A 27,733-nucleotide genomic window follows, 5' to 3' on the forward strand; every position below is an offset into this window, starting at 1 on the left:
GCTTAAAACCAAAAAGCACATCAAAGTACGTTCTGCATTGCTTCAGCTGAGTAGGAATGACCAAATCAAATATCTAATCCCTTCAGCATACAGCTGGAAAATGAAAACTATTACTCAGGGGTTGTTTATAGTTCTACACTTCCTCATCCCTCACCCTCCTTTCAGGAATTTGATTCCAGCTCAGTGGTGATAAGTTTCCAGAGGAGAAAACTACTTTAACAGTGAACTGCTTGGGACTGGAATGAAAAATCAGCTCCAGGGACACTATTTTCATTTTTAAAGACTTGTCTTGGGGAACATGAATTGATTAGTGAAAGGGCAGGGGAGCACAGACATCACACCAACAACGAAGAAGGCAAAAGCACCGCTAACTGCAGAAATAAGGGATTGTTGGAAGCCAGGCGTAAAGCACGAGTGGCAGTTGTGAGTAGGCTCTCTGGACATCCCCAGGAAGGAGTACTGATTGCCCTTGTTTCTAGCGTGAAAGAGCTTGCCAAGTGTCAGGAAGGTGAGTGACTGAGTGTGCTGGCAGAAGAGAAGTATTAGGGTAAGCAAAAGAGAGAAGGTGCTTATAAATTTTAAATAATACCAAATTAGGACTTGTCATTTTGAGAATTCAAAACCCACAATCTGGATAAAACATTAAAATAAAATAAAAAGCTGGGGATGTTAGTATATTTTATTCAGATTTGTGGGTTCTGTGAATGATAAAATAATTCATTGATCTATTACCTGTCTTATTGTAAAATCTAGAAATAAAGAGGATGATGAAAGTCTGCCATGAAACAAATGTTGGCTATACCATTCATTGCACTGAATCCTTAAGTGCACACAGAATATGATGTGATGAAAAGTATCAGATAGCCTATGTATAGCTAGATAAAATTCTGCTGGGATCCAAATATTTTGTGCTCTGAGCTTTACTTATACTTTGCACTTAAAAAAGTCTCTTCAATTTATTAGAAAAAGGGTCTGGGATGAAACAAGTAATTTTTCAACTACCCTGAGGCAGACCAGATAGAGGTCTACCAAAATCATGGACAATTTTCATCATCCTCTTGGAGTTCTAGAACAGTGTGGAAACCAGGAGAATAAGGTACCTGCTATGTGGACTGTTGACAGAGGGTCCAGGCTGTGAGAGACTACATTTGCCTCGTGGCTGTTTGCAATGAACAGGGGTAAAGAAAGAAGAATGTTCAGTCCAGGCAAATAAAGACAAGCTACTGAAAAAAAATTTAAACTAAAAATGCGGCAAAGGAAAAAATAAATCAAATGAAATGATCAGTACCCATAAATTCAGGAAACTGGCTTTTCTTTTGTTGAAGAAGTGAAACAAATTCACATCTCTATCATTAGTCACTGAGGAAACAGAAATTGTGGTTCAGGAGTCCCCACCACAGTGGGTATATTTTCCCCCATTTTTCATGGTGGAAACACAGATAACTGCACAAGCCAAGGATCTACTTACAATAAATATAAAGGTCAGTGTGCCATGTCATGCCATATTTTTTCATCTTCTAGAACACTGAAATAGTATTGAAATTCTTGGTAGATAAAAAAAATACCAATGGCAATATGAGGTTGTTCTTTATAAAATGACGAGAACCAGACAAGTTAAAATAGGGCTAGAATTTGACCTGAAAAGCCAGTATTCCTTCACATTCTTAAACTAGGATCTATAGGAAACTAGTGAATGTAGTAAAAAACAATCCTAAATAAGATAATAACATTTATCAGCATAGGACTTAAGTGTTTATAACAAAAAGAGTACAAACAAAATCAATACTTCTAAAAACTAAGGAAAACGGGATGTAATAAAAATGAATATAGTCATAAAGCCGGACAAAAAAAATAACAAAACAAAAACAAGCTTCTAATTACACAGAGAAATCAAAGTATAGAGGGTAGTAGGGGCCAGATTCGTCTTTCCATCCTCTTAGAACGCCAGCGAGGCAGCCCCCCAAAGGCTCTGTGGGTGAGTCCTCTTGAGCTGTTGCCTCTTTGGGGGCAGCACAATTGCCAAAATCCTTCACGAGCTTCTTTGCTTGAGAGTTCAACAGAACCTCCACTTGTCTCATACATTTAATGGTCTCATGAGACGCTCCCTGTTTTGTCTGCTTCTGGCTGAGGTGCCCCTTTACATGGTACCTGCTGTTTTTAAGTGGACTATGGTGGTAGTGGTTTGAAGGGAGGAGCAACCAAGGAAGCAAGGGAACATCATTCTAGCAATGGCCCTTGGAGCAAGAGAAATAATTTGTCTCCTTGTACCAACCACACATTGAGCCCTCAATTCTTTTGAAAAACAGAATGTTCTTTTCCATTCCTGAGTGCATGTGGGAAAGGCATGTGGCAGGGCTGAGGAAACAACACTTCACTGTGTTACAGTGTGACAATGCTCTTTTGTAAGGAGACTCTCACTTTCCTGGGGGGAGCTTGTGGAACCTGAGGAAGGTATAAATACTGTTGCTCCCCAATGTTCCCACCCATGGGCCAACTGACAAGGACCAGTGGAAAGTTACCGTTCTTTGTCTGTTTGGGGTGCTTCTTCCTGATGTAGGACTCACAGATCCTGAGGTGTCCAGTTCATCAGCAGAAGACCAGGAAGACAAATCCTGCATAGGAAATAGATTCTTTTAATGACTCCATGTCCCAAAGCTATGATGGCTTGGTCATATGCAATGAATTTACCAGCACATCCGTACTGATAAAAAGCAAACCATTCCTTCGGCAAAACAGAATCAGACATATAAGAACAGAACCTAAATCTTCTAGTGTATTAGGCTCTTCTGGGCATAAATTTGGTCCTACTGGAAAATACAGATATAGTTTTGCTATTACTATGTCACTTGTAGATTTACTATTTCTTAGTGACGCGGATGTGGATGAAAGGAAGTAAAGGAGGTGGAGGAATGGGTCTTACACTACAGGCGTCTCACGCCAGAGAGAAACTAATTCATTTAAGTTATAAACAAAAGATATTCATCCAGGAGCCTGCTTTTGTAGTATTTCTAACATTTTTCTGTTATTCGGAGTAGACTGCTCTTTTGCATGCTTACAAGAGGGCAGGGTAGGGTGTTGGTGTGTTCATGACAGGATTTGACAATTGAATGTTTGAAGTCTTACCAAGCACCTCTGTATCTACAAATGCATTTCTCAAAACCAATAGTAGTACCATGATGCAATAGATTTAAGAAAAAAATATAAAAAGTAAATGAGCAGAGGACATTTTCTATGAATTAATTGCCATCTATGTCAGGAGAACATATGCCTTCTAGTGTTTGAAAACAAAACTCATATTGCAATGATTGGTTATGATCTACCATAGCTGTGTGACTGAAAACATGTGAATTCTTAAATAAACAGGGTAAAATACAATGCCACAGTAGTGATGGTAAAGGGTTAGCAGTAACAATTGCAAGAAGTCTTCTTGATGTAATAGAATCAAAAACAGTGTCCTACTATAAAAGTTTATGAGTCCCTTAAAATTTTTTCTTTTAATTTTGAGACAGGACTCCTAAGAGCAGTGATTGAGAGTGGGCACTTTATTCTGACAAGTACTACATTCAAAGTCCTTTTAAAAATGGATAAAGATGATGCTTCTATGGTTTCCTGTAAGAAATGCTACACAATGATGTCTGCTTAGAGCTTACCTGCTGACTGCTTGACATATCTAATAACTTCTCCAGCTCCTTGATGTGACGACTGACCTCCTTCAAGAGAAGTTTGAGCCGATTTCCAATCACATGGACTTTTTCTTTGGCTTCTAAACAGTCTGTGCCTTCAGCATTCACCAAGAGTTGGCAAGACATGTCTTGCAGTGAGGCCACTTTGAGCTGGGATTCCAACAGCTCATGCCTTATTTGCTATGTACGTGATAAGAAATACTTTACTAAGAATTTTGGATCATTGTGGAAAATTCCAAAAAGGCGGAGTGACATCAGTTTAAGTTAGTGAGCCATCAATACCTGAATATCTGAATGCTGTACTCACACAGGGAAGAATGAAGCATCTCATGGCATTCAGGAATTGGGGTCTGGGTTCTAGCCCTGCTTCTGCCAAAAATATTCTATAAGGCCCCTGAATCTTTCAAATTTCAAGTTTTCTCATTTGGTAAAATGATTATACTATTTCCTGTCTCATCCACAGTAAGTATATTGGAAGGTTCAAACTGGTGAATATATGTGAAAGTGCTTAAAATATCAAGTATTATGCAAATGAGACAAGATATTATTTTATACAGAAAGTGAAACATTAACATAAATATAGCAAAACACATATGTCTAAGTATACTCTGATATTTGTTCAAGATTTTTTTTTAAAGGATACAGTAGTGATTTTCATCATTTACAACTAATGTCTGAGGTCAAAAGTCAGTAGAAATGCCATTGCATAGCTCTTCTCCCTTGGTTTCTAAGACCTTTATTGTACTGAATTAAAAGCTACCAATTCTGTGGCTTAGGTTAGTAAGTATAAGTATTAAATGTTGAGAAATGACATTTTAAAAATACAGAAAGCTACAAAATGCAAATCATTTTCTCCTAATGGAACTGAAATATACTTCTTTATTTTCTATAATATCCCTTAAGTACAGTGTACATTATATTGTCCAAAGTCCTTTGTATGAGAATCGACAAATTTCCTTTTGAATTCAGTGCTAGAAAAAGTTTCTTTCTCCTTGAGAACTAGAATTTTTTTTTTCCCCTCAGGTAATGAAAATGACTTTTCGCACTTTCCTTTTTGTCTTCATTTTCACAAAACTTGGTGACAAGGTTACTGTTAAATCTGGTAAATTTAATTTCTTCTAAGGAGTCTGAATAGTCTCTTTCTATTTTAATAGTTTAAATGCCCATAAAAATAAAATTTAAGCCACTCAATATACTTACTTTATACAAAGATGTAGCAAATACAGTTTAAATTTAAAATAAGTGTCATTGCCAAAGATCTGCTTTAGTAAAAACAACTTAAGATGAAGAACATCTAAGATCTCTACAACTGAGCAATGATTTTAGAACCAAATTCTAAAGCTCATAGACGTCATCTTCTATGAGCATGTTTGCCTCACAAAAATCAGAAACTATGATGAGTAAAAAAGAGAAAGTTAGAGACAGGTAAAAGGTGTAAAAAAAAAATTATCACCTATATTATTTTCCTATAAATGAAATGGATGGCTGCTATGAATAACCAGCAGCTGCCAGAGTTCACACATCTTACCATAAGCTGTTTGTGATGGTCCTGAAGTGTCTCTGCATCCTGGTTAGAATCAATAGGGACAATTTCATTTTTCCTTCTGTCGATGTTCTCCAGCATAAGCAGCAAACCATGACTCATTTCATGGAAATCCTATGAAGAAAAAAACATGGGATATAAAATCATCTTAAATAGTATGTTTTTTTTCTCTCATAGCTTAAATTTCCATTCTCTCCAATTGCTACCACTGTGGGGTTTAAGTTCTTATGCACAACTCCTTTCTGACAAAAGCACTGGTGCTGTTGTAATTATCTGAGTTCATATTCTCCCCCAACACATCTAGTTTATTATTTGAGGGAGAGTTTAGACATAAGGAAAAACTGGCATGAAATACTTAATTTCTAGGGTTACTATTCAGTTTGGAAGAAATCAGCTCTGCTCCCCTTTTTTCTCCCTGTATACAAACCTTTCCATCTTGTAAGGCCTTAATCTGATTACCTATACGTTTCATTCATATTCAATGCATAGTTCCTGAAGATCTCCTATGTGGATAGCACAGGCCTAGGAGGGGGTACAGGGATGAAAAGTGAAAGGGGGTCTAGAGGTGAAACAACAACTTGTGTATCTGCTTTCAAGGTATTCTTGGGGCACATATAAACCTGAAAAGAAGGCTTACATTGTGCTCAGAATACAATGCACTCTCAGCCAGGACCTACAAGGCCCTGAGTGATCTGGCGGCTAACCATCTCCTTGATCTTTCTTATCACTCCCTGACTCTGACTACATTCTGTCACACTGGCCTCTTTTCTGACCTTAAAGACACTAAGCCTTTTCTTGTTTCTGGGACAACCCATTTGCTCAGTCTCCTTCATGGCAATGTCCCTCCAGTGTTAGCTCAAAGATTCATAGAAGTTCCCTGACCTCATGTCCACTCTCACCACTGCTATTCAACATAGTACTAGAAGTCTTAGCCTCAGCAATCAGAAAACAAAAAGAAATAAAAGGCATTCAAATTGGCAAAGAAGAAGTCAAACTCTCCCTCTTCGTAGATGACATGATACTCTACATAGAAAATCCAAAAGACTCCACCCCAAGATCGCTAGAACTCATACAGCAATTTGGCAGTGTGGCAGGATACAAAATCAATGCCCAGAAGTCAGTGGCATTTCTATACACTAACAATGAGACTGAAGAAAGAGAAATTAAGGAGTCAATCCCATTTACAATTGCACCCCAAAGCATAAGATACCTAGGAATAAACCTAACTAAAGAGGTAAAGGATCTATACCCTAAAAACTACAGAATACTTCTGAAAGAAATTGAAGAAGACACAAAGAAATGGAAAAATATTCCATGCTCATGGATTGGAAGAATTAATATTGTGAAAATGTCAATGTTACCCAGGGCAATTTACACATTTAATGCAATCCCTATCAAAATACCATGGACTTTCTTCAGAGAGTTGGAACAAATTATTTTAAGATTTGTGTGGAATCAGAAAAGACCCTGAATAGCCAGGGGAATATTAAAAAAGAAAACCATGGCTGGGAGCATCACAATGCCAGATTTCAGGTTGTACTACAAAGCTGTAATCATCAAGACAGTGTGGTACTGGCACAAAAACAGACACATAGATCAATGGAACAGAATAGAGAACCCAGAAAGGGAATCTCAACTCTATGGTCAACTAGTCTTTGACAAAGCAGGAAAGAATATTCAATGGAAAAAGGACAGTTTCTTCAACAAACGGTGTTGGGAAAATTGGACATCCACATGCAGAAGAATGAAACTAGCCCATTCTCTTTCACCATACACAAAGATAAACTCAAAATGGATGAAAGATCTAAATGTGAGACAAGATTCCATCAAAATCCTACAGAAGAACACAGGCAACACCTTTTTTGAACTTGGCCACAGTAACTTCTTGCAAGATACATCCATGAAGGGAAGAGAAAAGCAAAAATGAACTATTGGGACTTCATCAAGATAAGAAGCTTTTGCACAGCAAAGGATACAGTCAACAAAACTCAAAGACAACCTACAGAATGGGAAAAGATATTTGCAAATGACCTATCAGATAAAGGGCTAGTTTCCAAGATCTATAAAGAACTTATTAAACTCAACACCAAAGAAACAAACAATCCAATCATGAAATGGGCAAGTCATGAACAGAAATCTCACAGAGGAAGACACAGACATGGCCAACAAGCACATGAGAAAATGCTCTGCATCACTGGCCATCAGGGAAATACAAATCCAAACCACAATGAGATACCACCTCACACCGGTGAGAAGTGGGAAAATTAACAAGGCAGGAAACAACAAATGTTGGAGAGGATGCGGAGAAAAGGGAACCCTCTTACACTGTTGGTGGGAATGTGAACTGGTGCAGCCACTCTGGAAAACTGTGTGGAGGTTCCTCAAAGAGCTAAAAATAGATCTGCCCTACGACTCAGCAATTGCACTGTTGGGGATTTACCCCAAAGATACAGATGCAGTGAAATGCCAGGACACCTGCACCCTGATGTTTCTAGCAGCAATGGCCACAATAGCCAAACTGTGGAAGGAGCCTTGGTGTCCATCGACAGATGAATGGATAAAGAAGATGTGGTTTATGTATACAATGGAATATTACTCAGCCATTAGAAACGACAAATACCCACCATTTGCTTTGACGTGGATGGAACTGGAAGGTATTATGCTGAGTGAAATAAGTCAATCGGAGAAGGACAAACATTATATGGTTTCATTCATTTGGGGAATATAAAAAATAGTGAAAGGGAATAAAAGGGAAAGGAAAAAAAATGAGTGGGAAATATCAGAAAGGGAGATAGAACATGAGAGACTCCTAACTCTGGGAAACGAACTAGGGGTAGTAGAAAGGGAGGTGGGTGGAGGGTGGGGGTGACTGGGTGACCGGCACTGAGGAGGGCACTTAATGGGATGAGCCTTGGGTGTTATTCTGTATGTTGGCAAATTGAACACCAATAAAAAATAAATTAAAAAAAGAAAAAAAAAAAGAAAAAAGAAGAAGTTCCCTGACCTCTCTCTCAAAGTGGCTTTTCTCAGTTACTCTTATCACCCTTGCTTATCAGCATCTTCATTAAACAATTACTTACATTTTTATTGTTTGTCTTCCCCAACAAAATCAGAGGCTGTGTTGTATCCTGACTGCTCAGCATAATGTCTGTTAGAGAGTGGGTACTCATCAAATAATTTTGATAGAATGGATGAATAAATATTTGTAATGTTCACTTTCATGTTCAGAAAATGTCTACCAACATGCTCAGTAAATATCTGTTGAATGAATGAGTTGGGGCTGAGATAAACTTGTGGGAATAGTGCAGTTAGCTGGATAAAAGATGGGATTCATTGGCTTTGAACTTCTGTTCAAATGTACAGATTCTCCAGTATAATGAATAGTTTGGGCACAAATTTATCTCACTTAAATCCCAACTCTGGGGAGCAACTGCATCCCTCTAAGTGACCTTGATAAATCAAGTCACAGACTCAGCTATAGTTGAAGTGTCTGACTCCAGAGCATAAGCCGTCTGATGTCCCACCAACCTGACACTGCATCAGTGCATCTTGGAGCAGGCCCCGCCACTCTTCTAGCAATGAGCACACATGGTCCCAGCGCCCGTTCATCTGGGATAGGCGATCTTGCAGATCTTGGCTTTTTTCACTGTCAGTCTGGGTGAACTCGGAGCTGCACAGGTTGATGGAGAGGATGAGGGCTTTGCGGTGGTCCACAGCTTTCTGGAGCTCCTATAAAGAGAAAGGAGAACAACCAAAGAAAATAACAATAAAAACATTTAAAGCATAGTTTAAGACCTTAGGAAATGCTTCACCCAAATTAAAAGATCCACTCATTAAAACTGGCCTTAACCAAATGGCTAGCTAAAATACAGTGGTACACACTACCGAGGACTATACTGTAGTTAAAAGAAATGGATTGGATGTACACTTGACAACTTGAAGGGATTTTAAAATATGGTATAGCGTGAAAAGAGTCAGAAACAGAACACTGTGTGTGATACAATAGCATTGGTGTTATTTAAAAGGCACGTGCACACACACAAATCCACATTTTTCATGCCTATATGAACCAATAATTTAATAAAAATACTCCTTTAATATTTAAGAATGGTTGCCAGGTTTCAGGAATGAAAAGATTAAAGAGAGTGGGGGAAGAGTGAGATTAAAGAAGAGTGGGGGGAAGGATAAATAAACACAATTACGAGGAACTTTGCAGGAAGCACTGATGATCCTGAGCAATGAACCAAGGAGTATGATTAACTCAATCCACAGCACGGGAGTTCAACAACAATAAGACAGAACAAACGCAGACCTGGCTCTAAGAGTTCTGGGCAGGAGGAAATGTCCTGGGGAAGATTCTCATTTCACTAGACCATTGGTACTCAAAGTTGTGTGCAGAAGAATGAAACGGGAAACCTGTGAAGCAGGCAGATTCCCAGGCCCCAGCCTCTAGCTGTTTGTTTAGTTAGGGCCACTAACTCTCTTGACAGGCACAGAGAGTTAGTGGCCCACAAAGAAAGAACCGTGCTATGTCTTAGGCCACATCCTGTGATGGCAAAGAGAATAGATTGGGTATTTCATCAGCTAAACCAATTTAGTTTGATTTCACAAAAAATTAGGCAACTGATTTTTGCCTCATGCATTTCCCACAAATCTAGAACTGTTCCAAGAACTTGTGCAGCACATGATTATGCACTAATGATTCAATATCTGTGTACTATTTAAACATCCCTAGATTAGTTTAGGGTCAGTGATCCTGCAAATCACATCTACCCACGCTACATTTTCTTCTAAGTTCTCAACATTTCCGTTAGGCCTCCAGCTTGTCTTAATTTTTCACTTTCTAATATGTTTAAAATGCAGTAATACAGATTCAAATACGGAGACATTATAAGATCGAGAGATATTGTGGAAAGATACTTGGTTATTCTACAGATTTATCCTCAGGGAACAGACCGGAAAGACTGGGAAAGCACACAGAGGGTGGCTTTTCCCTATCACACAGGCTGACTTTCAAGGTCTAATTTTCCCAACCTAATTTCACTTAGGTCTCAGACTCTGGCCAACATTTGCTTTATCAACTTTTTAAGGAGTCTGGTCATAATACACACTGCCTTACATTTTTCCCAGAGAAGAACTAAAATAATTTAAGTACTCTAGAGAAAAATGCATTTTATAATCCAGATAATATAAATTGCATCTCCGGGCAGTCCCGGTGGCGCAGCGGTTTAGCGCCGCCTGCAGCCCGAAGTGTGCTCCTGGAGACCCGGGATCGAGTCCCACGTCGGGCTCCATGCTTGGAGCCCGCTTCTCCCTCTGCCTGTGTCTCTGCCTCCCTCTCTCTCTGTGTCTCTTATGAATAAATAAATAAAATCTTAAAAAAATATAAAAAAAAATAAATTGCATCTTCAATTTTTATTTATTTATTTATTTATGATAGTCAGAGAGAGAGAGAGAGAGAGGCAGAGATATAGGCAGAGGGAGAAGCAGGCTCCATGCACCGGGAGCCCGACGTGGGATTCGATCCCGGGTCTGCAGGATCGCGCCCTGGGCCAAAGGCAGTTGCCAAACCACTGCGCCACCCAGGGATCCCATAAATTGCATCTTCAATCTGATGCTTCATTTAGAAATTGATGGGGCTAGTGCAGAGGCTATTCTATCAATGAAGTCGTCTGAACAGCAGTGGGGAAGATTCATTTCTCTGAAAATTTGTAAGAAACAATAAGCCACAATAACATCCACCCCCAAATAAATAACATACATGGAAACGGAGTGACACAAAAGCAGCATGTTTAATCCTTAAGCCTGGCGAGCCTAGAGGAAGAACACATCTTGATGCTCTCCAAACAAAAAGAAATGACTGAAGGAGCTATTAAAAAAAAAACTGGGCTCTCAACCCATAGTATGTTTACAAAAGTCTCCATATATTAATGCATTTCAAGAATTGTGCTAAAGCAGAGTGTTAAGATCTAGAGACGGAGCTAAAGGACATTATCCAGTGTCCTACATCATCCAGGCCAAAATCAAATGCACATGCCAGGTGTTTTACCATAATGACTCCACAGTTTTGTTTTATTCATTACACTGCAAATTGCTTCTGTTACTACGATAATCTATTTCAGATGTTCTGCTGATTCCAGAATCTCAAACAATTTCAATACGTCTCTACAAACTCACAGAGACACAATCTTGGAGAGGAAACCTTTCTAGCTCTAGATACAGACTTGCCGGAAACCTGGTCATTGCTGCATTTCCCTTAAAAGAAATTAAATAAAAGAGGTTAAATAGGTCCCAGAGACACCTGGATGTTTCATGAACTTTTAATTAGTCTTTCCTTAAGAACCAGGTCGTTAAATCACAAATGTTTATTTACGTGGGGGATAGTTCTACAACATGATCCATCTCTCTGTCCTTCCAAGCCTTCTGTATAAATACTGACTGGGGATGGTTGGGGGAGAGGAGGGTATCTGAGTTCATTTCTGTTGACAACTTCCCTGCTGCTGCTGTGTGATAACAGAGCAGCTAGTACTAGTGGTTTCGTAGGAGCAGGCATTGCATACGGCAGCGTTCTTTCTGGCTGCTGTGGGAAAGGCTGAGGGCAGCTACCTTGAGCTTTTTTATCTGGAGCTCAATAGCCTGGATATCAGTGCTAAGCTCTAGGCGCTGCAGCTGTTCCAACTCTTCCTCTGTCTCCCCCAGCCAGGTCCAGATGTTGTTCAGGTCCGAGTTGAACTGCTGCCACTTCTGGAGGTTCTGTTTCATTCTCAGCTCCTTGCTAAGGGCCTGTGCTTGGATGAGTTCCCATCGGTCAATCACACCTGGAGAGACACGCCACACACAGAATAGTGAGCTGTTTTTCTCCACACAGTGTGTTTGGGAAATGCTTTAAACATACATTAGTGGCCAACTTTAAATAACAACAACAAGAGAAGTAATTCTAACGGGCACTTCTGTTGTTGTCAGTTATAAAAAAAATCCAAACAATCAGTATAATGGCTGTTTCTCCTACCTGCATTTTTAATCATAATGGGGTAAAAAAAAATATGTAGGATTTAATACCATAAAGAGTTTTATGAAGTAATAAGCAGTAATGTGCATGAAGATAACATTCATTTGGTTGTTTTCTGCAACAGAACTTGGAGAGCAAGCATAAATGCCAAACGAGAGGCGCCTGGGTGGCTCAGTCAGTTAAGCAGCCAACTCTTGATTTCAGCTCAGGTCATGATCTTTGAGTTGTGAGACTGGGCCTCATGTCGCCTCATTGCTCAGTGTAGTTTGCTTGAGATTATCTCTCCCTCTTCTGCCCCTTCCCCCACTCACACTCTTTCTCTCAAATAAATAAAAGCTTTAAAAAATGTAAAATAAAATAAAATAAAAATGCCAGATGAGAGATATTGAGACAGTACATAAAATAAATGGTATGTGAAAGAAAACACTATAATGCTGTTCACCCCCTCTTCTGTTAGGAGATCACTGTAACGCAGAGAAGAGTTCTCAGGAGAGAATCATGTAGAATGAGATGAGCATCACAGGGTAACACAGGGCACAAGGTGCTTCAGGATCTCCTATTTCCCTCTTTCCTGAACTGAGCATCACTCACTCACCAGCTGTTTGGGTTTCCGTACTATTCAGGTTAACGAAGCCTGGAAAATTCTCTTCCTCCTCCCTTAGTTTGTGTTCCAGTCTCTTCACTGAGTCTATACTGCCACTGCACTCACCCAGCAATTTCATCTGTTAAGACATAGAATACAGGCTCCTGTCACAGAATTCTCAGGTTCTCACAAGTGCAAGAGCTTCTGGGGGAAAATATCTTTCTATTCCTTAAAATGGACAGTGGCTGTGTTTTATTATTCTGTGGGAAAAAAAATCCACTGAAAATAGAAAAGTCAAGTTCAGAAACATTCTCCTTAAACACAGGACAGTTTCATACACACAGAGAACAATGCCTTGAAGATACACTTCGCATACTGGGTTTTGCATGAGAATCCCTCAAAATTTATTTTAAATTTCTGAGTCAAAACAGACTAAAAACCAATCTGGGATTTAAAACTTAGAGCCCTCAGCTGGCAGTACAATATATAATTTTTGGCAAGTTGCTTCCTCTTTCTTAAACTGAAATGTGGGAACAATAATATTACCACAAATCTCAAAGGAACATTTTTTTGCATTAAATAATTAAAATACTTAGAAGCAGAAAGTACTATTAAAGACAGCTGTTTCACAAGAAAATTTAAGCAATGTTTAATAGGTGTTAGGGGAATAAATTCTAACATCAAAGGAAAACCTTCCAACCCTACGTTTAATGTCATGCACAGCATTTCAGAAAATTCTTGCTATACTAACCATAAAGTTATGTTTCAAGGTCTTTAACAAATAACACTGCCATGAAATTACTTTGACTATTTTTGATTGAGACTGAATATAATCTCAGTGATATCAGCATGGTCACCATAAAACCTGAATATATTTTAAGAAGAGACTATATTTTATATATTCTGTTCACTATAACAGAAGTTGGTATAACAGACTACACTGGACAGGAAATGAATTCATGATTGATTCCTCTCTTGTAATCGTGAGGACATTAATATCAGCATATATAACTACAACAGTTCTCTTCCCTGGTTTCAAAAAGCAGTACATTTGTCATTAGACTTAGGGAAGTAATTTTTCTTTTCCTTTTACTAGGCAGTCTTTTGGGTATGAAAAGTAGGGCTGAGCCTTGGAAGAGATTTGGTTTTAAATTCTCTTGCTTAAGTATGTGTAGGAAAATGGGTAGTTCTCCAGGAAAAATTATTTAGTCAGTAACTTGAGCAGAGCAAATAAACTTAGTATATACTTCACTAGGTAGGAACTTCGAAAACAGAAGTTAGTAACGTATACAATCATCTGCCATCTTTTTCCCAAATCCCTCTTGTAAGTCAGATTTGTTTTCTCCAGAATGAGTATATTGATAACAGAGGATAAAAACATTCCCAAAGCCAGTAAGTAAATCAATAAACCCCAGAAAAGAACTACAAAAAAAAAAAAAAAATCCATGTTAGTAATCCATTAACCATATCTGCTGCTTCAAGGATAACTTTGGCCCCAAAATTATTAGCTGAGTTTGGAAAAATGCCTAATCATGTTTGGGAGCCAAAGCATTTTGTTGCTTTCAATTAAATGGATCTCACTGAGTTCTCCATGTAAAGGAACAGGCTGGTCATTGTAGTAGGTTAGTGTGTCTGAGCACGGGCCAGTTTTACTCAAAAGGTAACGTGCTAGCGTGGCTTCATTTTGTATACCCAAACCAATGAGTTCAAGGGCAGTGTGGTGCTTAGAGAGCTCAGAAAGCTCTGTGCCGCAGACAGACTGTTCTTTGTCACACAACTATGATTTCTAGGTACATGTTGGGATCACAAGGGTCAGGATACTTACATAGCCTCTATAGCTGGAATCTAGCTCCGGTCCTGTCGGAGTTTTGCTACGGATAATATTTTCAGTTTGTTGCATCTGAAAACGGCTCTCATCCAATGCTTTGTCCAGTTGTCGGATCTGTGACTCTAAGGCACTGGGAGCTCCTATAGCGTCAACCACAAGAATCTTTACATGCTTGACATTCAAGAAGAAGTTTACGAAATTACTTCAGCTAAGGTGATATAGAAATGGCATATGTGTACGCAATTACAAAGCGAATTTAGTACTAACGTGCTGGTGAGTTAGAAGTTCAAATGACCAGACCAATCAATGAATGTGGTTGGCTAAGAGTCCTAGCAGCAGATATTGCAAAAGGGCTCTGCAATGGGTTCTAACAGCCTGTGTATCTGCTCCTTTTCCAGCTGATTCCCTGAAAATCTACATGTCGTAAGTTGTGGAAGGCTTCTCCAAAAGCCCAAGGTGGTGCCTTATGCTCTCCTGCAAAACAGGAGGCAGTTATTTCTCATATTCCCTCTGCAGGCACTTATCAAGCAAAATAGATATAATCCTTTGTTTTCTTCCCGCATCTCAACAGAAGACAGTGCTCAGTAGAAGACAGTCTCCCCTGGCTGCATCCTTCACTTAAGGTATGTGACCCAGAAAAGACTAGCTTGAGTTACATATGGGTGGAGACACTAAATTACCAATGGCTTGCTTTTGTTTAAAACCCAAAACAAAACCAGGAGAAAGCTAAGATTTTAGCATTTGCATCTAAGCATGCTCTCAGGGCCTGGAACTCCTGGCTCATCACCTTTCAGAGATATAACACCTTTTGTGCATGCACAAAATGTGTGTATACAAAATGTGTGCGTGTGCGCTTGTATTATAATTTTTGAACTAAACAAGAACATTGATTGTCAGAGTGAAGCTAACACAGAGTGAAAGCAGAATGTGTATTAGTAAGCTTTATTAATTTCTTTTGTAAAAAGGCTAAATACACCTGGAAGAGGTCTCTCACTGGGGTTCACTCAGGAAGTTACCATTTCAGTAATGCTACTTTGCTTCCTGTTCTTTAGCTTTTCTTCAAAAACTAAGTGTAAACTAATACCTTTGCAATTCAGTATCATATTGTTGTGTTTGAATCCTATTCTATCTTCCCCCAAATTGTTTAACTATGCTAAACTATAGTTTATCTAGTGCAACATTAAACAAAACTGGCTCCATTTTCCTTTCTTTATTTTATGGGGCAAGACTTATTAAAAATTATAATTTTTTTTAGAGACAAACATCTGGTCTCACCCCTTGTCTTACATGTGGAACAGAGGTCACAAATGCAGGCTGGCAGACTTGGGCATGAGAGTCCCCAGTTGCCCTAACTGCACAGGTTAAGGCCCAGGTAAGTCTATAAGCCCTGGAAATCATGAAGTCAGTATGGTTACAATCAAGCAGGACACTAGGGCACAGATGCTGAATACTAGTAGTTCCATCTCCTATTTTCTGCCATTCATGGGCATCTTAGGTCTACATCTAATGAAACTCATTCCCCTTTAACAAAATGAGAAGTTATTTCACTGAAACTTGAAATCTTATTCTTGTTGTTGATCAACAGAATACTTTTGGATTCTGTTTGTTTTCTACTGTAGCAGTAAGAGAAAGGTTGTTCTTAACATGCTGGTGTCACAGAGCTGTGAGAGGTACAGCAGATGTGCTCAGAGAGGAGGTTGTTACAGGTGAGGGAAGGAGGCTTGCTGGCTTTTTGTGCCTACCAGAGGTATTTCTGATTGCACTTTCTGTGAGTTTTACATAGGCCTCGGGACTTTCGGGGATCATTACATCTGCAAAAAGAGCACAGTCTAAGTTGACAGCTAGATTCCTTGTGGCGGGAAATAACTTTCCTAGAGAAAAAAAGGAAGTTAGTCACTCTAGACAGACAGCTCTTGAATATACAGAGGAGTGTGAGCATGCTCACTCAAGATTTCCTGAAATAAATCTTAAAAGCTCACACTGAAAATGCTTTATGAGTCAAGCACCGTTCTAAGCACTCCTTTATCTTTGAAGAAACTGCATAGGGTACATGGAAGTCTTATTCCCATTTCATTGATAAGAAAAACTGAGATCCAGAGGAATTAAGTGACTTACCCAAGTTTCAATAGCCAGTAATTGGCAGAATGAGATTTCAATCTAGACAGATTCTAGAGCAGTGCTGTCCAATAGAAATAAAGTGAGCCACGTGTGTAATTTTAAAGGTTTTAAGAGACATATTAATGGTGAAAATGTTAGTTCTTTACTTTGCTGGACCAATATATCAAAATTGTAATATATTATCAACATAGATATTATCAATATTTTGCATTCTTTCTTTGTGCTAACTCTTTGAAACATATAAATTTATGTAAGTTCATTTGACATAGCAAAACACAATTTTGCATGGTCACATTTCAGGTCTCAACAGCCACATGTGGCTAGTGGATACATACTGGTGAGCACTGCTATAGATAAGAAATACCTAGTAGGCTCTACTGTGAAAACAAAATAGAAATGAGGGAAATCATGTTCTTTTTAGATCATGTCATATCCTTGGGAATCCAAACGTGAACCATCAGAAACAAGCAGAGGCAGCCTTTTGCAGAATGTTTGAGATGCATTTACAAGGGCTGCAAATTGGCCTCTATTCTATTTTTCCTCACCTTCTGTACAATGTTCCTCTTTCTCTGTCCACCCCTTCACTATATGTGTGCCTTAGTGTTTTATCTTTCTTGTTTTACTTCATATGTTTTTCCTGGGTGATCTCCTTTCTCTCAGGGACAATTACCATTTATTCATGGATAGCCACACAATGTGCATTTCCAGTTCTAGAATTTCAGACCCATGCATCTATTGCTGGGTATTCCATTTGCATATTCTACAGTATTTCGAATTCAGGTGTGTACCACCAAATCATCACCTCACCCTTTCTCATTGCCCTGTCTCCTGGCCCACAGATACCCACAACATTCTCTGCATCTTTCACCAAGATGCCCAAGTCCGAAAGTTGCTTCAATCCCAGTTCAATGAACCATCACTGAAGGAGGAGAGTTTTCATGATTCCATTGTCTCCATCCCTGATGTTGTTCCTTAGTTCAGGCCACTATCCCATCTCTATCCTTGATCATAAAATGTTTCCATCTGAGCTCTTCTCCAACGTGATCCCTTCCACCTAGTATTGAGACAGGTTATGTGAAAGTATGTATCTGATCATGTGAACTCCTCCTTAGAGATCTGTGGTGGTGCCCCTCCGCCTTCAGGAGAGAACTCCCCTCTGTGGTGAGCAGGCTGCTTTATGACCATGTCCTGGTTTGCCTTTCCACCTCCTCTTTGTCCACTCTATGTCTCCCAATCTACAGCCTTGTCATTCTGGACAAACTTCTGGTGACCAAAAGCTCTGTGGCTGATCATAAAGCTCGGTGTGCAACTCTCTTCTCTTCCTCTGAACTTTGCTGTGTCTATCTAGGTGACTCACTTATTCTTCAGGTCTCAGCTCAAGAGTCTTTTCCCTAAAGCCTTTCCTCAAAGCTCTGGTTAGTCACCCCTTGGCTGTATTTCTGTACCACCATGTGTACATTATTACTATCCTAGAACGAACACTTCACACAGCTGTTTCTTATCTGTCAGTGTTCCACACTAGAATGAACCATGTATCCCTAATACTTATACAGTGCTTGTCATATAGTAAGAATGTAACACTATGTGGGATAAACCAATGATCATGTCAACTTTTATATTTGATAATCACATTAAATGCAATTATTCTATTATGTGCAATTTGCTCTAATGGAAGAAGGAAGAAGAAAGTTCTGCTTAGTTTATGCATTTCTAATACCATATTCAGTCCTTTTTATTTTCTTTTAAGTTGGCCTATTGGAAGAGCTCTTTCCTACCTGATAAGCCAACAGCTCCCCTGAGGTAGAAATCTTTATCATCCTGACCCTCTTCATCCTCAGAGGGTAGAGTTCTAGACACAGCAGACTCCAGGTCACGACTGAGGTCATAGTCATGGTCCCACTCCAGGGGGATGGAGTCCACACTGGCAGGCGTGTCTCGTCCTGACCGCTCACTCCGCAGGGGCTGGGCGAGTGAGAGGGAGGGGTTGGAGGAAGGCTGGGGAGAGAGCACGCTGTCTGCAGAGGTGTCACGCCAGTGGAGGTCTGAGAGAGCTGCAGAGTCATCCAGCTCCAGCTCCCGGTCAGAGAGGTCATGGTCATCATCTGGGAGCTAGAAATATAGGCAACCCAACTCCATTACCACAGTGGTCAGATGATGCCCTTACCACTGTTTGTTCTGCTTCTCAGGGTTCAAGCTTATCTGGGCCATATTCCTACCTCAGTGGGGATAATTTATAACTTCCTAACATCAAATAAGTAAGAATCCTTTGATCACTTTTTAAAATGTTGTATAAATTAATCTAGCAAAGCTCCAGTTTTATCACTGGTGAAATGGAAATAATACTGAAATGTACTTCAAATAATTAAGATTAAATAAGATTATGTAAATACATGCAGCAGAGTAGTGCGCCTGCAACACAATGGGTTCACAATGGCACATTTCAGGAATAAAAGGAAATTACTAAGAAAACTTTACCTGGTCCTTTTTTTTACCTTATATCCCAGATGCAAAATATATTTTATCACAGAATATTCCAAATATTCTAACATTTTGTGATGTGATTATGGTAGCTATTAGGAAAGTGGAAGAGAAAAAATTTCAACTAAACAACTTCATCAACTGAGCAACTGTTTTCACTGCTCACTATCATCTCCTTATTTATTCTAGAACCTTCTTTACTTTCCATAGAAGATATCTGCCATGTACTAAGTTTTTTACACATATACTAACTCGTTTCCTATCTGAAGCGATCCTGTCTATAAGGTAGGTAGTATTATTAGATCAGTGTTACATTTGAGAACACCAAGGCAAGAGATGTGACTTGCCCAGGGTTATGTAGCCAACACATGTCAGAGCTCAGAAGGGAATCCAGGCATTCTGGCTCCAGAGTCTAGGGTTTTCCCCACTGTCCAATGCTACCTAACCCTATATAACTAACTCTCTTTAGACTTTGTGACAATGAAAAAAAGAAAAAAAAAAACCATCACATACAGGCAGGCGAATCAGTTTCTTATGGTATCTTTCCACACGCCCAAAGACTTCCTGACAGTAACGCCGGAGTTCATCTAGCTCTTCCTCAATGACTGCCGCATCCAAGGGCTCACTCTTTTCTATAAGCTGTTCTCCTTGGGCAATTATGTGCTCAATCTTATTGTGGTTCAGTGAAATTTCTTGCTGGAAGGCCTAGGGAACACAAATCTCATGTAATTTTTTTGTTGTTCGCAGTGACATAAAATAATTATAAGATATATATTTAGAAAAACCATGCAGGGGATATTGAATTTACCATATAGGGTGATAAGCCAAGAGGCTATTACTTTCTAAAGTCAAACATAAAAATTTTAAATCAGAACAGGAGTCAGAAATGGAATCATCAGAATTCCATGACCAGAACGGCGCCTTCAGCTAATAAAATTTACCACATGGACAGTGTGGGTAGAGAATCACAGAAAAAAAAAAAAAAAAAAAACATTTAAACCCATCATAACATTGATAGTATTGGTTATCCCTAATGAAAAGCAATGGTAACCAATACAGTGCCACTGAAATAAATTTAACATTTTAGAGAGTTAATTAAATATTTTAATTTTAGATTTTCTGATCATATGTCAAACATGACTAAGAGAAACCAACTAAATGATAACTAATGTCACAAATTCTTCTCAGATGATTCTTTTATTATTTTAGGACATAACCAGAAAAGATTATAATTATTTAAAAAACAAGGAATTCTAGAGGATTATTTATACTCGTTATATAAAGTTGAAATGAGTTAAGCTAGTAGGGATAGATTTCAGGGATAAATTTTAATTCAATACAAGAATAAACTCTAGAAGAGTTGAAATTATCCACTAATGAAAAGGGAGCATGGTGGTAAGTTCTGTGACCCTGCCAGAGTCTAAAAAGAAAAGATTCAACTGCCACTTGGTAGAAATTTCCTGTTGAAGGTTTTAAATATTGGTTTGTCTATGAAACAACTTAGAATAGTCAGTGGGGGACGGATCGGGTATAGGATCAGGGCTCGCTGTAAAAAAAAAAAATTTTACATTTTTTTCATCCTGAGAATCTATTTTAGGATTTTTTTCATCCTGAGACTTTATCCTTGCATAATTCAAGTTGTTAAAACACTTTTCCTTTTTAGGGACTCCTTATATTTAATGTGTATCACTCCTATATAAATTTTTAATTAGTCACTGCATTTGAACTGCATGGTGAAACATAACAATTATGCTTAAAAATTAACTTGGCCTCTAAGGATAGGGAATAATAATGTGGACTGAAATTCCAACATGAGAAAGTTGGAACATGGAGGTCAAATAAGCTATTTGAAGGTGGTAGCAACAAAGCAAAAAAAAAAAAAAAAAGAAAGAAAAAAAGAAAAGAAAAACAGCCAAAAAACAAGATTCCTAACACCTTGGCAATGAAGTTAATAATTTAAAGTATATAGGCTAATGGTAGCGATCTCTTTAATGTTCTTTATTTTTTTAAATATATTTTGTATTTTCTGAATTTTTTTTCCAATCAAGAACTAATTTTTTTCAAAAGAGTTCTTTACTATGTTCTTTACAAGAGGATCTACAAATCCCTTCCTCTTCACACCTTCTTTGCAATTTGAAAAATCACTACTATATTACCTTGAGTTGCTTTATTTTAGCTTGAACATCACACTCAGAAAAATGCTCAATATTAGTGAGCTGTAGATCCATCTCTGTCAGCCACACCAAAATGCTGTCCCGTGCAGTCTCAAACTCCTCACGCTGGCCAATGAAATGCTAGATGTGAAAAGAAAATGATAAAAACTAAAGTCCATATGCACAGATAGAGATGGTACCACCAATTCCAATGTTCTTATGGGAAGTCATTTTCTCAACAATGTGAACTCTGTAATCCTTTACAATGTAAATTATTATATAAACCACTCTTGCTACCCAATCTTACAAAATCACTAAGATTATGTCTAATGTGTTCAAATGGCCCAATCCTGTCCTCTGGGTCTCTAAGCGACAGAAGAGGTGTAATTCAGACCTTGAGTCTGCGCAAGATGGAGGTGACACGCTTTTGCAGGTTGTCCCATCTCTGGTTGCCTTCATGAACCATCTGCTTTAGGCTACAAGCAGAATCGGTGCGGTTCTCTCTGGCCAGGCGACGGTACTGCTTGTTGATTAGTTCTAGCTGGGTCAGGCTCTCGTGGACCTGTCGTTGGAAAGCCTAAGACCACAGAGAAGCACGCATGTCAGTGAGGGGATCAGTGAAGGGCTCTCAGCGAGAGCACCTGGCCTCATACTGTAGTGACAAGGAAAGGACAATTTCTAATGAGGGTTTATTTTCCCTTGTTAAAGCAGAGTAATATGACCCATATGGCTTAAGGAAAGGGCGTAGATCAAACAAAAATATGAAAGAAATTGGTAAACAGTAATAACTATATGTGTATATATACAAATACATATACATGTATAATATATATATGCTGCTGTATTATAGCTTTTAAAATACTGAACAGCCCCCAAAATTTTCTCATGAAACAAATGATTACACAAATATTTATGTGTGCTCAAATGTGAGTCTGAAAGGTTCAAAAATTTCTGATGTCAATACTGAGAAAAGGTATATCTGCAAAAGAATTCTCTATTTATGAAAGATGTACTCTAAAAATCCAGAAACTTCAATTCTGATGTCTATTAAAGTAATTAAACCCACTTTTTGCAGAATGTATCTGAATGCGAGCTGTTATATCTTGGGCAAATTTCATAACTATACTGTCATTTTAATGATTAAAAGTTAAGTTTTTAAATAATTAAAATGTCCAATCCACTTATGGCTGTTTAGTTGTGAGGTTATCCTATGTACACTTTAGAGTTTCAAAAGGTAAAATACTCTTTCTTCTTTCTCTCTGCAATATAGCATAGTTCTATCATAAGAATCATTTAGTCAAAATAAAATGAATCTATTTTTTTCCAAATTCATATGTATGATTTATGACTGGTGTTTTTCCTGACACTGGACAGAAAACTGTACAGTCCAGCAGTCTGTACTCATCTAAATCACAAAACTCTGCTTCCTTTGGCTCATTACACTGTTTATATACTACTACATCTGTGCCTCTGATATGGCTTTCCTTCTGAGAGTTGCTTTAAGAGACTTGGTCTTAGTAAGTCTAATCTCCAATTCAATAAAACAACTTGAGTTATTTCCCCAGAAGAGGAAGCAGGAAGGGAAGTTCAGCTTTAGCCATTACTGGGAGTCATAGAGTTTGTTTTCCCACTGGAGCAGTGATAGACACCACAAGTGGGTACCCAGACCCATCTCAAACTGTTATTATTTGAACAGGAAAAGGGTGTCCTCGAACAAAATCTTGTTTTTTTAAATTTATTTCTGTCTCTCAAGAACATTAACTAAAAAGTAAATGATAAAATCATTTATGATAGAAGCTAGACATATGGCTAACTTTTGCCATAAAATCTGAGAGTCTAAAATAGCATCAAAAAGGACCAGACATAATCTGCTTTGTAGTGTAAGCCAATTACAGAAGGTTTTAACCTTTATGAAGCAGAGCATAATAAGACGGAGTACATGAATACCTCACTACCACTGGTTCATGCCAGGAGGACCTGAACTCCACTGGATAGTGGCTCTTCACTAGAAATTTTCCAAGAGAAAACATTTTAGATATGAAATTATTTTCCTGGAATTTAGTGGGCTTGTTACACATAACTCCATATTCAGACATCGGAATAACTTTTACTTATTTTACACAGTATTTGAACATTTTTATAGATTTCTATAGCTGCTCATCTAGGACTCTTTGATTTTAAACCCCACAAGCAAAAAGCCAAACTTCATATTTATTCTGACAGGCCTCAGTAAATGCCAGGCAAACTGACATTACAAGGTAAAAATAAATTCAACTGGATTTGGTTTGATTTTTAGTCTTATTTTTAATCATCTCAGGGAGCTTGGGGCAGAATTAGCAACCAAGAATGATCTTTGTAAGACACACGCATCAGGACGTTGCTGTCAATATCTATGGGTACACACCTGCCTGTCAGAGGGAAGTGATGGGAAAAGAAACTTCAAATTAAAACATGGTGAACTTTAGACTCTGTCAGGTCCTCTGTGGAAGTGAGAGGCAGCTGTTAGGGTTGTTATCATCCCATGGGGATAGAGTAGACCGAGATCACACAAATAGGCAGTACACTGAAGTCAGTTACTGAGCGGGGCCTTCATGAATATGATTATACTGTTGCTGTTTTTGTCTCTGTAACTGAAAAGTCTTGGGGATCCAAGGATGGCATCGTTCTTCATTTGTCATTAGAAATGGCTTATGATTAAAAGTATTTTATTTAATTCTGGAGCCAACTCTACATTACAATGATTGTATATCTATATCTATCGATCTATCTATCCACATCTATTCTCTAATTATAGATAAAATAAAAATCAAGAAAATATATTTGGAAGAGATTTTGATAGTATAGAGCATCATATTTTCACCTTAGATGGTGGATAATAAAAAATTATGAAATTTTTTAAAAAGCCAAGATCTTTTTTTGGGAATCATGATTTGTGTTTTGTAACAGAATTTCTTGTCATTATGACTTTATTTGTAATTCATGAGAACTTAATATAAAGCCCTCTTTTTCCCCCTTCTTTGCCTGTGTATGAGGCAGTAATAAAGATGACCATAAAGTCATCATCCAACTGTTTCAACAAATAATGTGCAGATGAACAGTTAATGTCTTGAGACACCAACTACTAACTGGCTATACTCATAGCAAAATAAGGGCCAAATATTTAGAATTATAAATCACCTCAAATTTCTTTAGTTCTTCCTTGGCAACTGTATAGAGCACCCCAGAAGAGCTGGGGAAGGCAGCTGTCCTTTCTGAAATCTTGAGCCAATCTTCAAAACGAGAATAATCATCGAGAAACTTCTGCCACAATCGCCATGTCTCTTCAATTCTGAGACAGAAAACGAAAAAACAGTTTCTGATTGTTTGAGACTGTTGATGCTTTAGAACTCTAATGCCTGCAATAGGATTAAGAGTGCCCAAGCAAGCAACTATTGTGCCAAACAATAATTGTGCCGTCCAACAAATTTGACCAGAGTGAAAAAGGGACAACTGTCTGAGCTAAAATGAAACAGCTGTGAGTTTGGAAATTTTTTTTGTTTTTGTTTTTGTTTTTGTGTTTTTTTTTTTTTTTTTTAAATACACATCCTGAAGCTCTGGATTTGGAATTAGTAAAATTACGTATTATAAACATATAAAACCTGAACTGTTCTGTATACATGCAAGGGAGCTCAAAAGTGCAATGCCATGTTTGCAGGGCACACTCATGCTAAGATTCCACTGAAATTAAACCAGAGTCTCAAGCTGCATGTAGGTCCAACATCAAACTCACCCTCACTAAAATTAAACCTATCACAGCAAGACAAATATTAACCTTTCAAGAGTTCTCCAAAGAGTACACAAGATGATTTTCTAACCCACTACTCTTTATTACTGCCTAGAATTTCAAAGGGCTTTTCCAAAACCTTTAAATTTCATTTTTATGTAATTAATATTACTTTTCATACCACCAATTTTTTAACAATATACTTATTCGAGGGCGTATTTTTATTTTTCTGAATTACATTTAAACTATTAGGTCAGGCATAATTGTTTCATAATATACAGTATATTATATTTGTATATAGTAAATTTATATATAGTAACTCCCCCCATCTATGAGGGATCCATTCCAAGACTCCGTATAGATGCCTGAAACTGTGGATAGTACTAAACCCCTGTATATACTATGTTTTATCCTAGACATACATATAATAAAGTTTAAACTATAAATTAGGGACAGTAAGAGATTAACAATAACCAATAATAAAATAGAACAATTATAATAGTACACTGTAATAAAAGTTACATGAATGTGGTCTTTTTCTCAAAATATCTTACTGTACTGCATTGACTCATCTTTTTTATTTTTTCTTAAGATTTTATTTATTTGAGAGAGCGGAGGAAAGAAGTAAGAGTGTGGGGGAGGTGCAAAGGGAAAGGGAGAAGTAGACTCTCCACTGAGCAGGGAGTCCAACCACATGACACATGGAGCTCCATCCTAGAACTGATCATGACGTGAGCTCAAGGCAGATGCCTAGGTACTTAACTGACTGAGCTACCCAGGCACCCCTGAATTTACCCTTCTTGTGATGATGTGAGATGATAAAATGCCTACATGATGGATGAAGTTATGTGAATGGCATAGCTGTTGTGACTAGTGTTAGACTACGGTGGATCTTCTGACCCTACCCCAGAAGGAGTATCCTCTGCTTCTGGATCCTGCCCGACCATGGGCAACTAACACCATGGAAAGAGAAACTATGGATACCGTAGGGGGGTAAACTATGGTATGACCTTTATGCTTACTTGTTTTCCCAGCTAAACGTAGATGACGGCAACTTTGGAAAATCAATGCTCCTTTTTTTTTTTTTTTTGCTCCTTTTGGACATTACAACCAAAATGAAATAGTAAACAGTGAATACTCTGGGTAGGTTTTTTTTTTTTTTCCTTCTATTTCTGGTCCTTCCTCTTTCCCAGCTCTTTGAACCTGCCCACTTACTTGAGCCTTCTTTCCATGGACATGGCACAGATATTTCTCCATCGCCGGTCCAGGTTTCGCGTCGCCTGCTGGATGGAATCACACTCTGCATCCGTGGCGCAGGCATCACAGTCATGAAGCAGGACCTCACATAAGTTGAGAACAGAGGCCACGCCTGTGCTATGTTTCTCAATGTCTCTCTGAAGCTCCTGTGGGGAATGAGACATGCTTTATTAAAATACTTGGATACAGATGAGAAAATCTCTCCTTTCCTTGAATCCATGAGGTTTCTTCAATGTCTTTTATGAAATATGGCAACCAAAACAGGAGAAAACAAATCTAGAGATATTTTGGCTATGTGAGCAATGCCAAAATATAAACGGAACAAGTGAAATAGACTACATTAATTGTATTAAGAGTAAAGTTAGCCACATGGGCTATCATTCCATTTATTTGTATCTTCTTCAATGTCTATCTGATTCTTACAGTTTTCAGTATAGAGATCTTTAAACTCCTTTGTTAAATTTATTCTGAAGTATTTTATTGTTTTGGATGTTATTGTAAAGAAATTATTTTCTTTTTTTCACATAATTCATTGCTAGTGTATAGAAGTGTAACTGATTTTTGTATGTTAAATTTTTATTCTGCAATTTTACTGAATTTATTAGTTCTAAGAGTTTTTTAGTGGAATCTTTAGGACTTTCTTTGCATAAAATTATGTCACCTACAAAGACAATTTTATATCATCCTTTTTGATTTAGATGCCTTCTATTTTTTTCTTCTCTGATTACTCTATCTAGGAGTTTGAGTACTATGTTGAACAGGTCTGGTGAGAGTGGGCATCCTTGTCTTGTTTGCATCTTAGGTGAGAAGCTTTCAGCCTTTCACCACTGGGTATGATGCCATATAGTCTTTATTATGTTGAAGTGTACTTCTTTTATATACTCACTTGGTTGAGAATTTTATCATTTGAATTTTGTGAAATGCTTTTTCTGCATCTATTGAGAAATTTTTATACTTCAGCCTAGTAATGTAATGTATCACATTTATTTTTATATGCATTTCAACTACATCATTGTGTATGATCCTTTTAATGGGCTATTGAATTTGGTTTGCTAGTACTCTGTTGAGAATTTTTGCATCTACATTTATTCATGAATATTGGCCTATAGTTTTCTCCTCTTGTGTTGTCCTTATCTGGCTTTGGTATCAGGATAATGCTGGCCTTATAAAATGAGTTTGAGAGTGTTTCCTTCTCCTTAATCTTTTGGAAGAGTGAAAAGAATTGGCTTTAAATGTTTGGTAGATTTCACCTGTGAAACCATCTGGTCTTGGACTTTTCTTTGTTGGGAGGATTTTGATAACCAATTCAGCCTTCTTA

At 38.0% G+C, this 27,733-nt stretch overlaps 1 protein-coding gene across 19 annotated transcripts in view; it reads right to left on the reverse strand.

Annotated features, from left to right (window-relative positions):
* The window catches only part of SYNE1 (spectrin repeat containing nuclear envelope protein 1), a 449,297-nt gene that overhangs the window by 7,361 nt on the left and 414,203 nt on the right, over positions 1–27,733 (reverse strand). For 14 of the 19 annotated variants that reach the window (XM_049113743.1, XM_049113741.1, XM_049113752.1 and 11 more), the window contains 15 exons: positions 26,374–26,561; positions 24,573–24,723; positions 21,790–21,972; positions 21,399–21,536; positions 19,756–19,947; positions 18,540–18,873; positions 16,389–16,457; positions 14,644–14,786; positions 12,831–12,957; positions 11,833–12,044; positions 8,755–8,955; positions 5,212–5,340; positions 3,651–3,863; positions 2,520–2,612; positions 1,101–1,159 (listed from right to left, as the gene is read on the reverse strand). In XM_049113743.1, coding sequence (XP_048969700.1) covers positions 1,101–1,159; positions 2,520–2,612; positions 3,651–3,863; positions 5,212–5,340; positions 8,755–8,955; positions 11,833–12,044; positions 12,831–12,957; positions 14,644–14,786; positions 16,389–16,457; positions 18,540–18,873; positions 19,756–19,947; positions 21,399–21,536; positions 21,790–21,972; positions 24,573–24,723; positions 26,374–26,561 — 2,432 coding nt within the window. The remainder of the gene's footprint in view (positions 1–1,100; positions 1,160–2,519; positions 2,613–3,650; positions 3,864–5,211; positions 5,341–8,754; positions 8,956–11,832; positions 12,045–12,830; positions 12,958–14,643; positions 14,787–16,388; positions 16,458–18,539; positions 18,874–19,755; positions 19,948–21,398; positions 21,537–21,789; positions 21,973–24,572; positions 24,724–26,373; positions 26,562–27,733) is intronic. The other 5 variants (XM_035708408.2, XM_035708402.2, XM_035708397.2 and 2 more) reach the window with 3 other exon arrangements.

The sequence above is a fragment of the Canis lupus genome, chromosome 1 (assembly GCF_003254725.2).
Source record: "Canis lupus dingo isolate Sandy chromosome 1, ASM325472v2, whole genome shotgun sequence".
In the NCBI taxonomy this organism is placed as follows: Eukaryota; Metazoa; Chordata; class Mammalia; order Carnivora; family Canidae; genus Canis; species Canis lupus.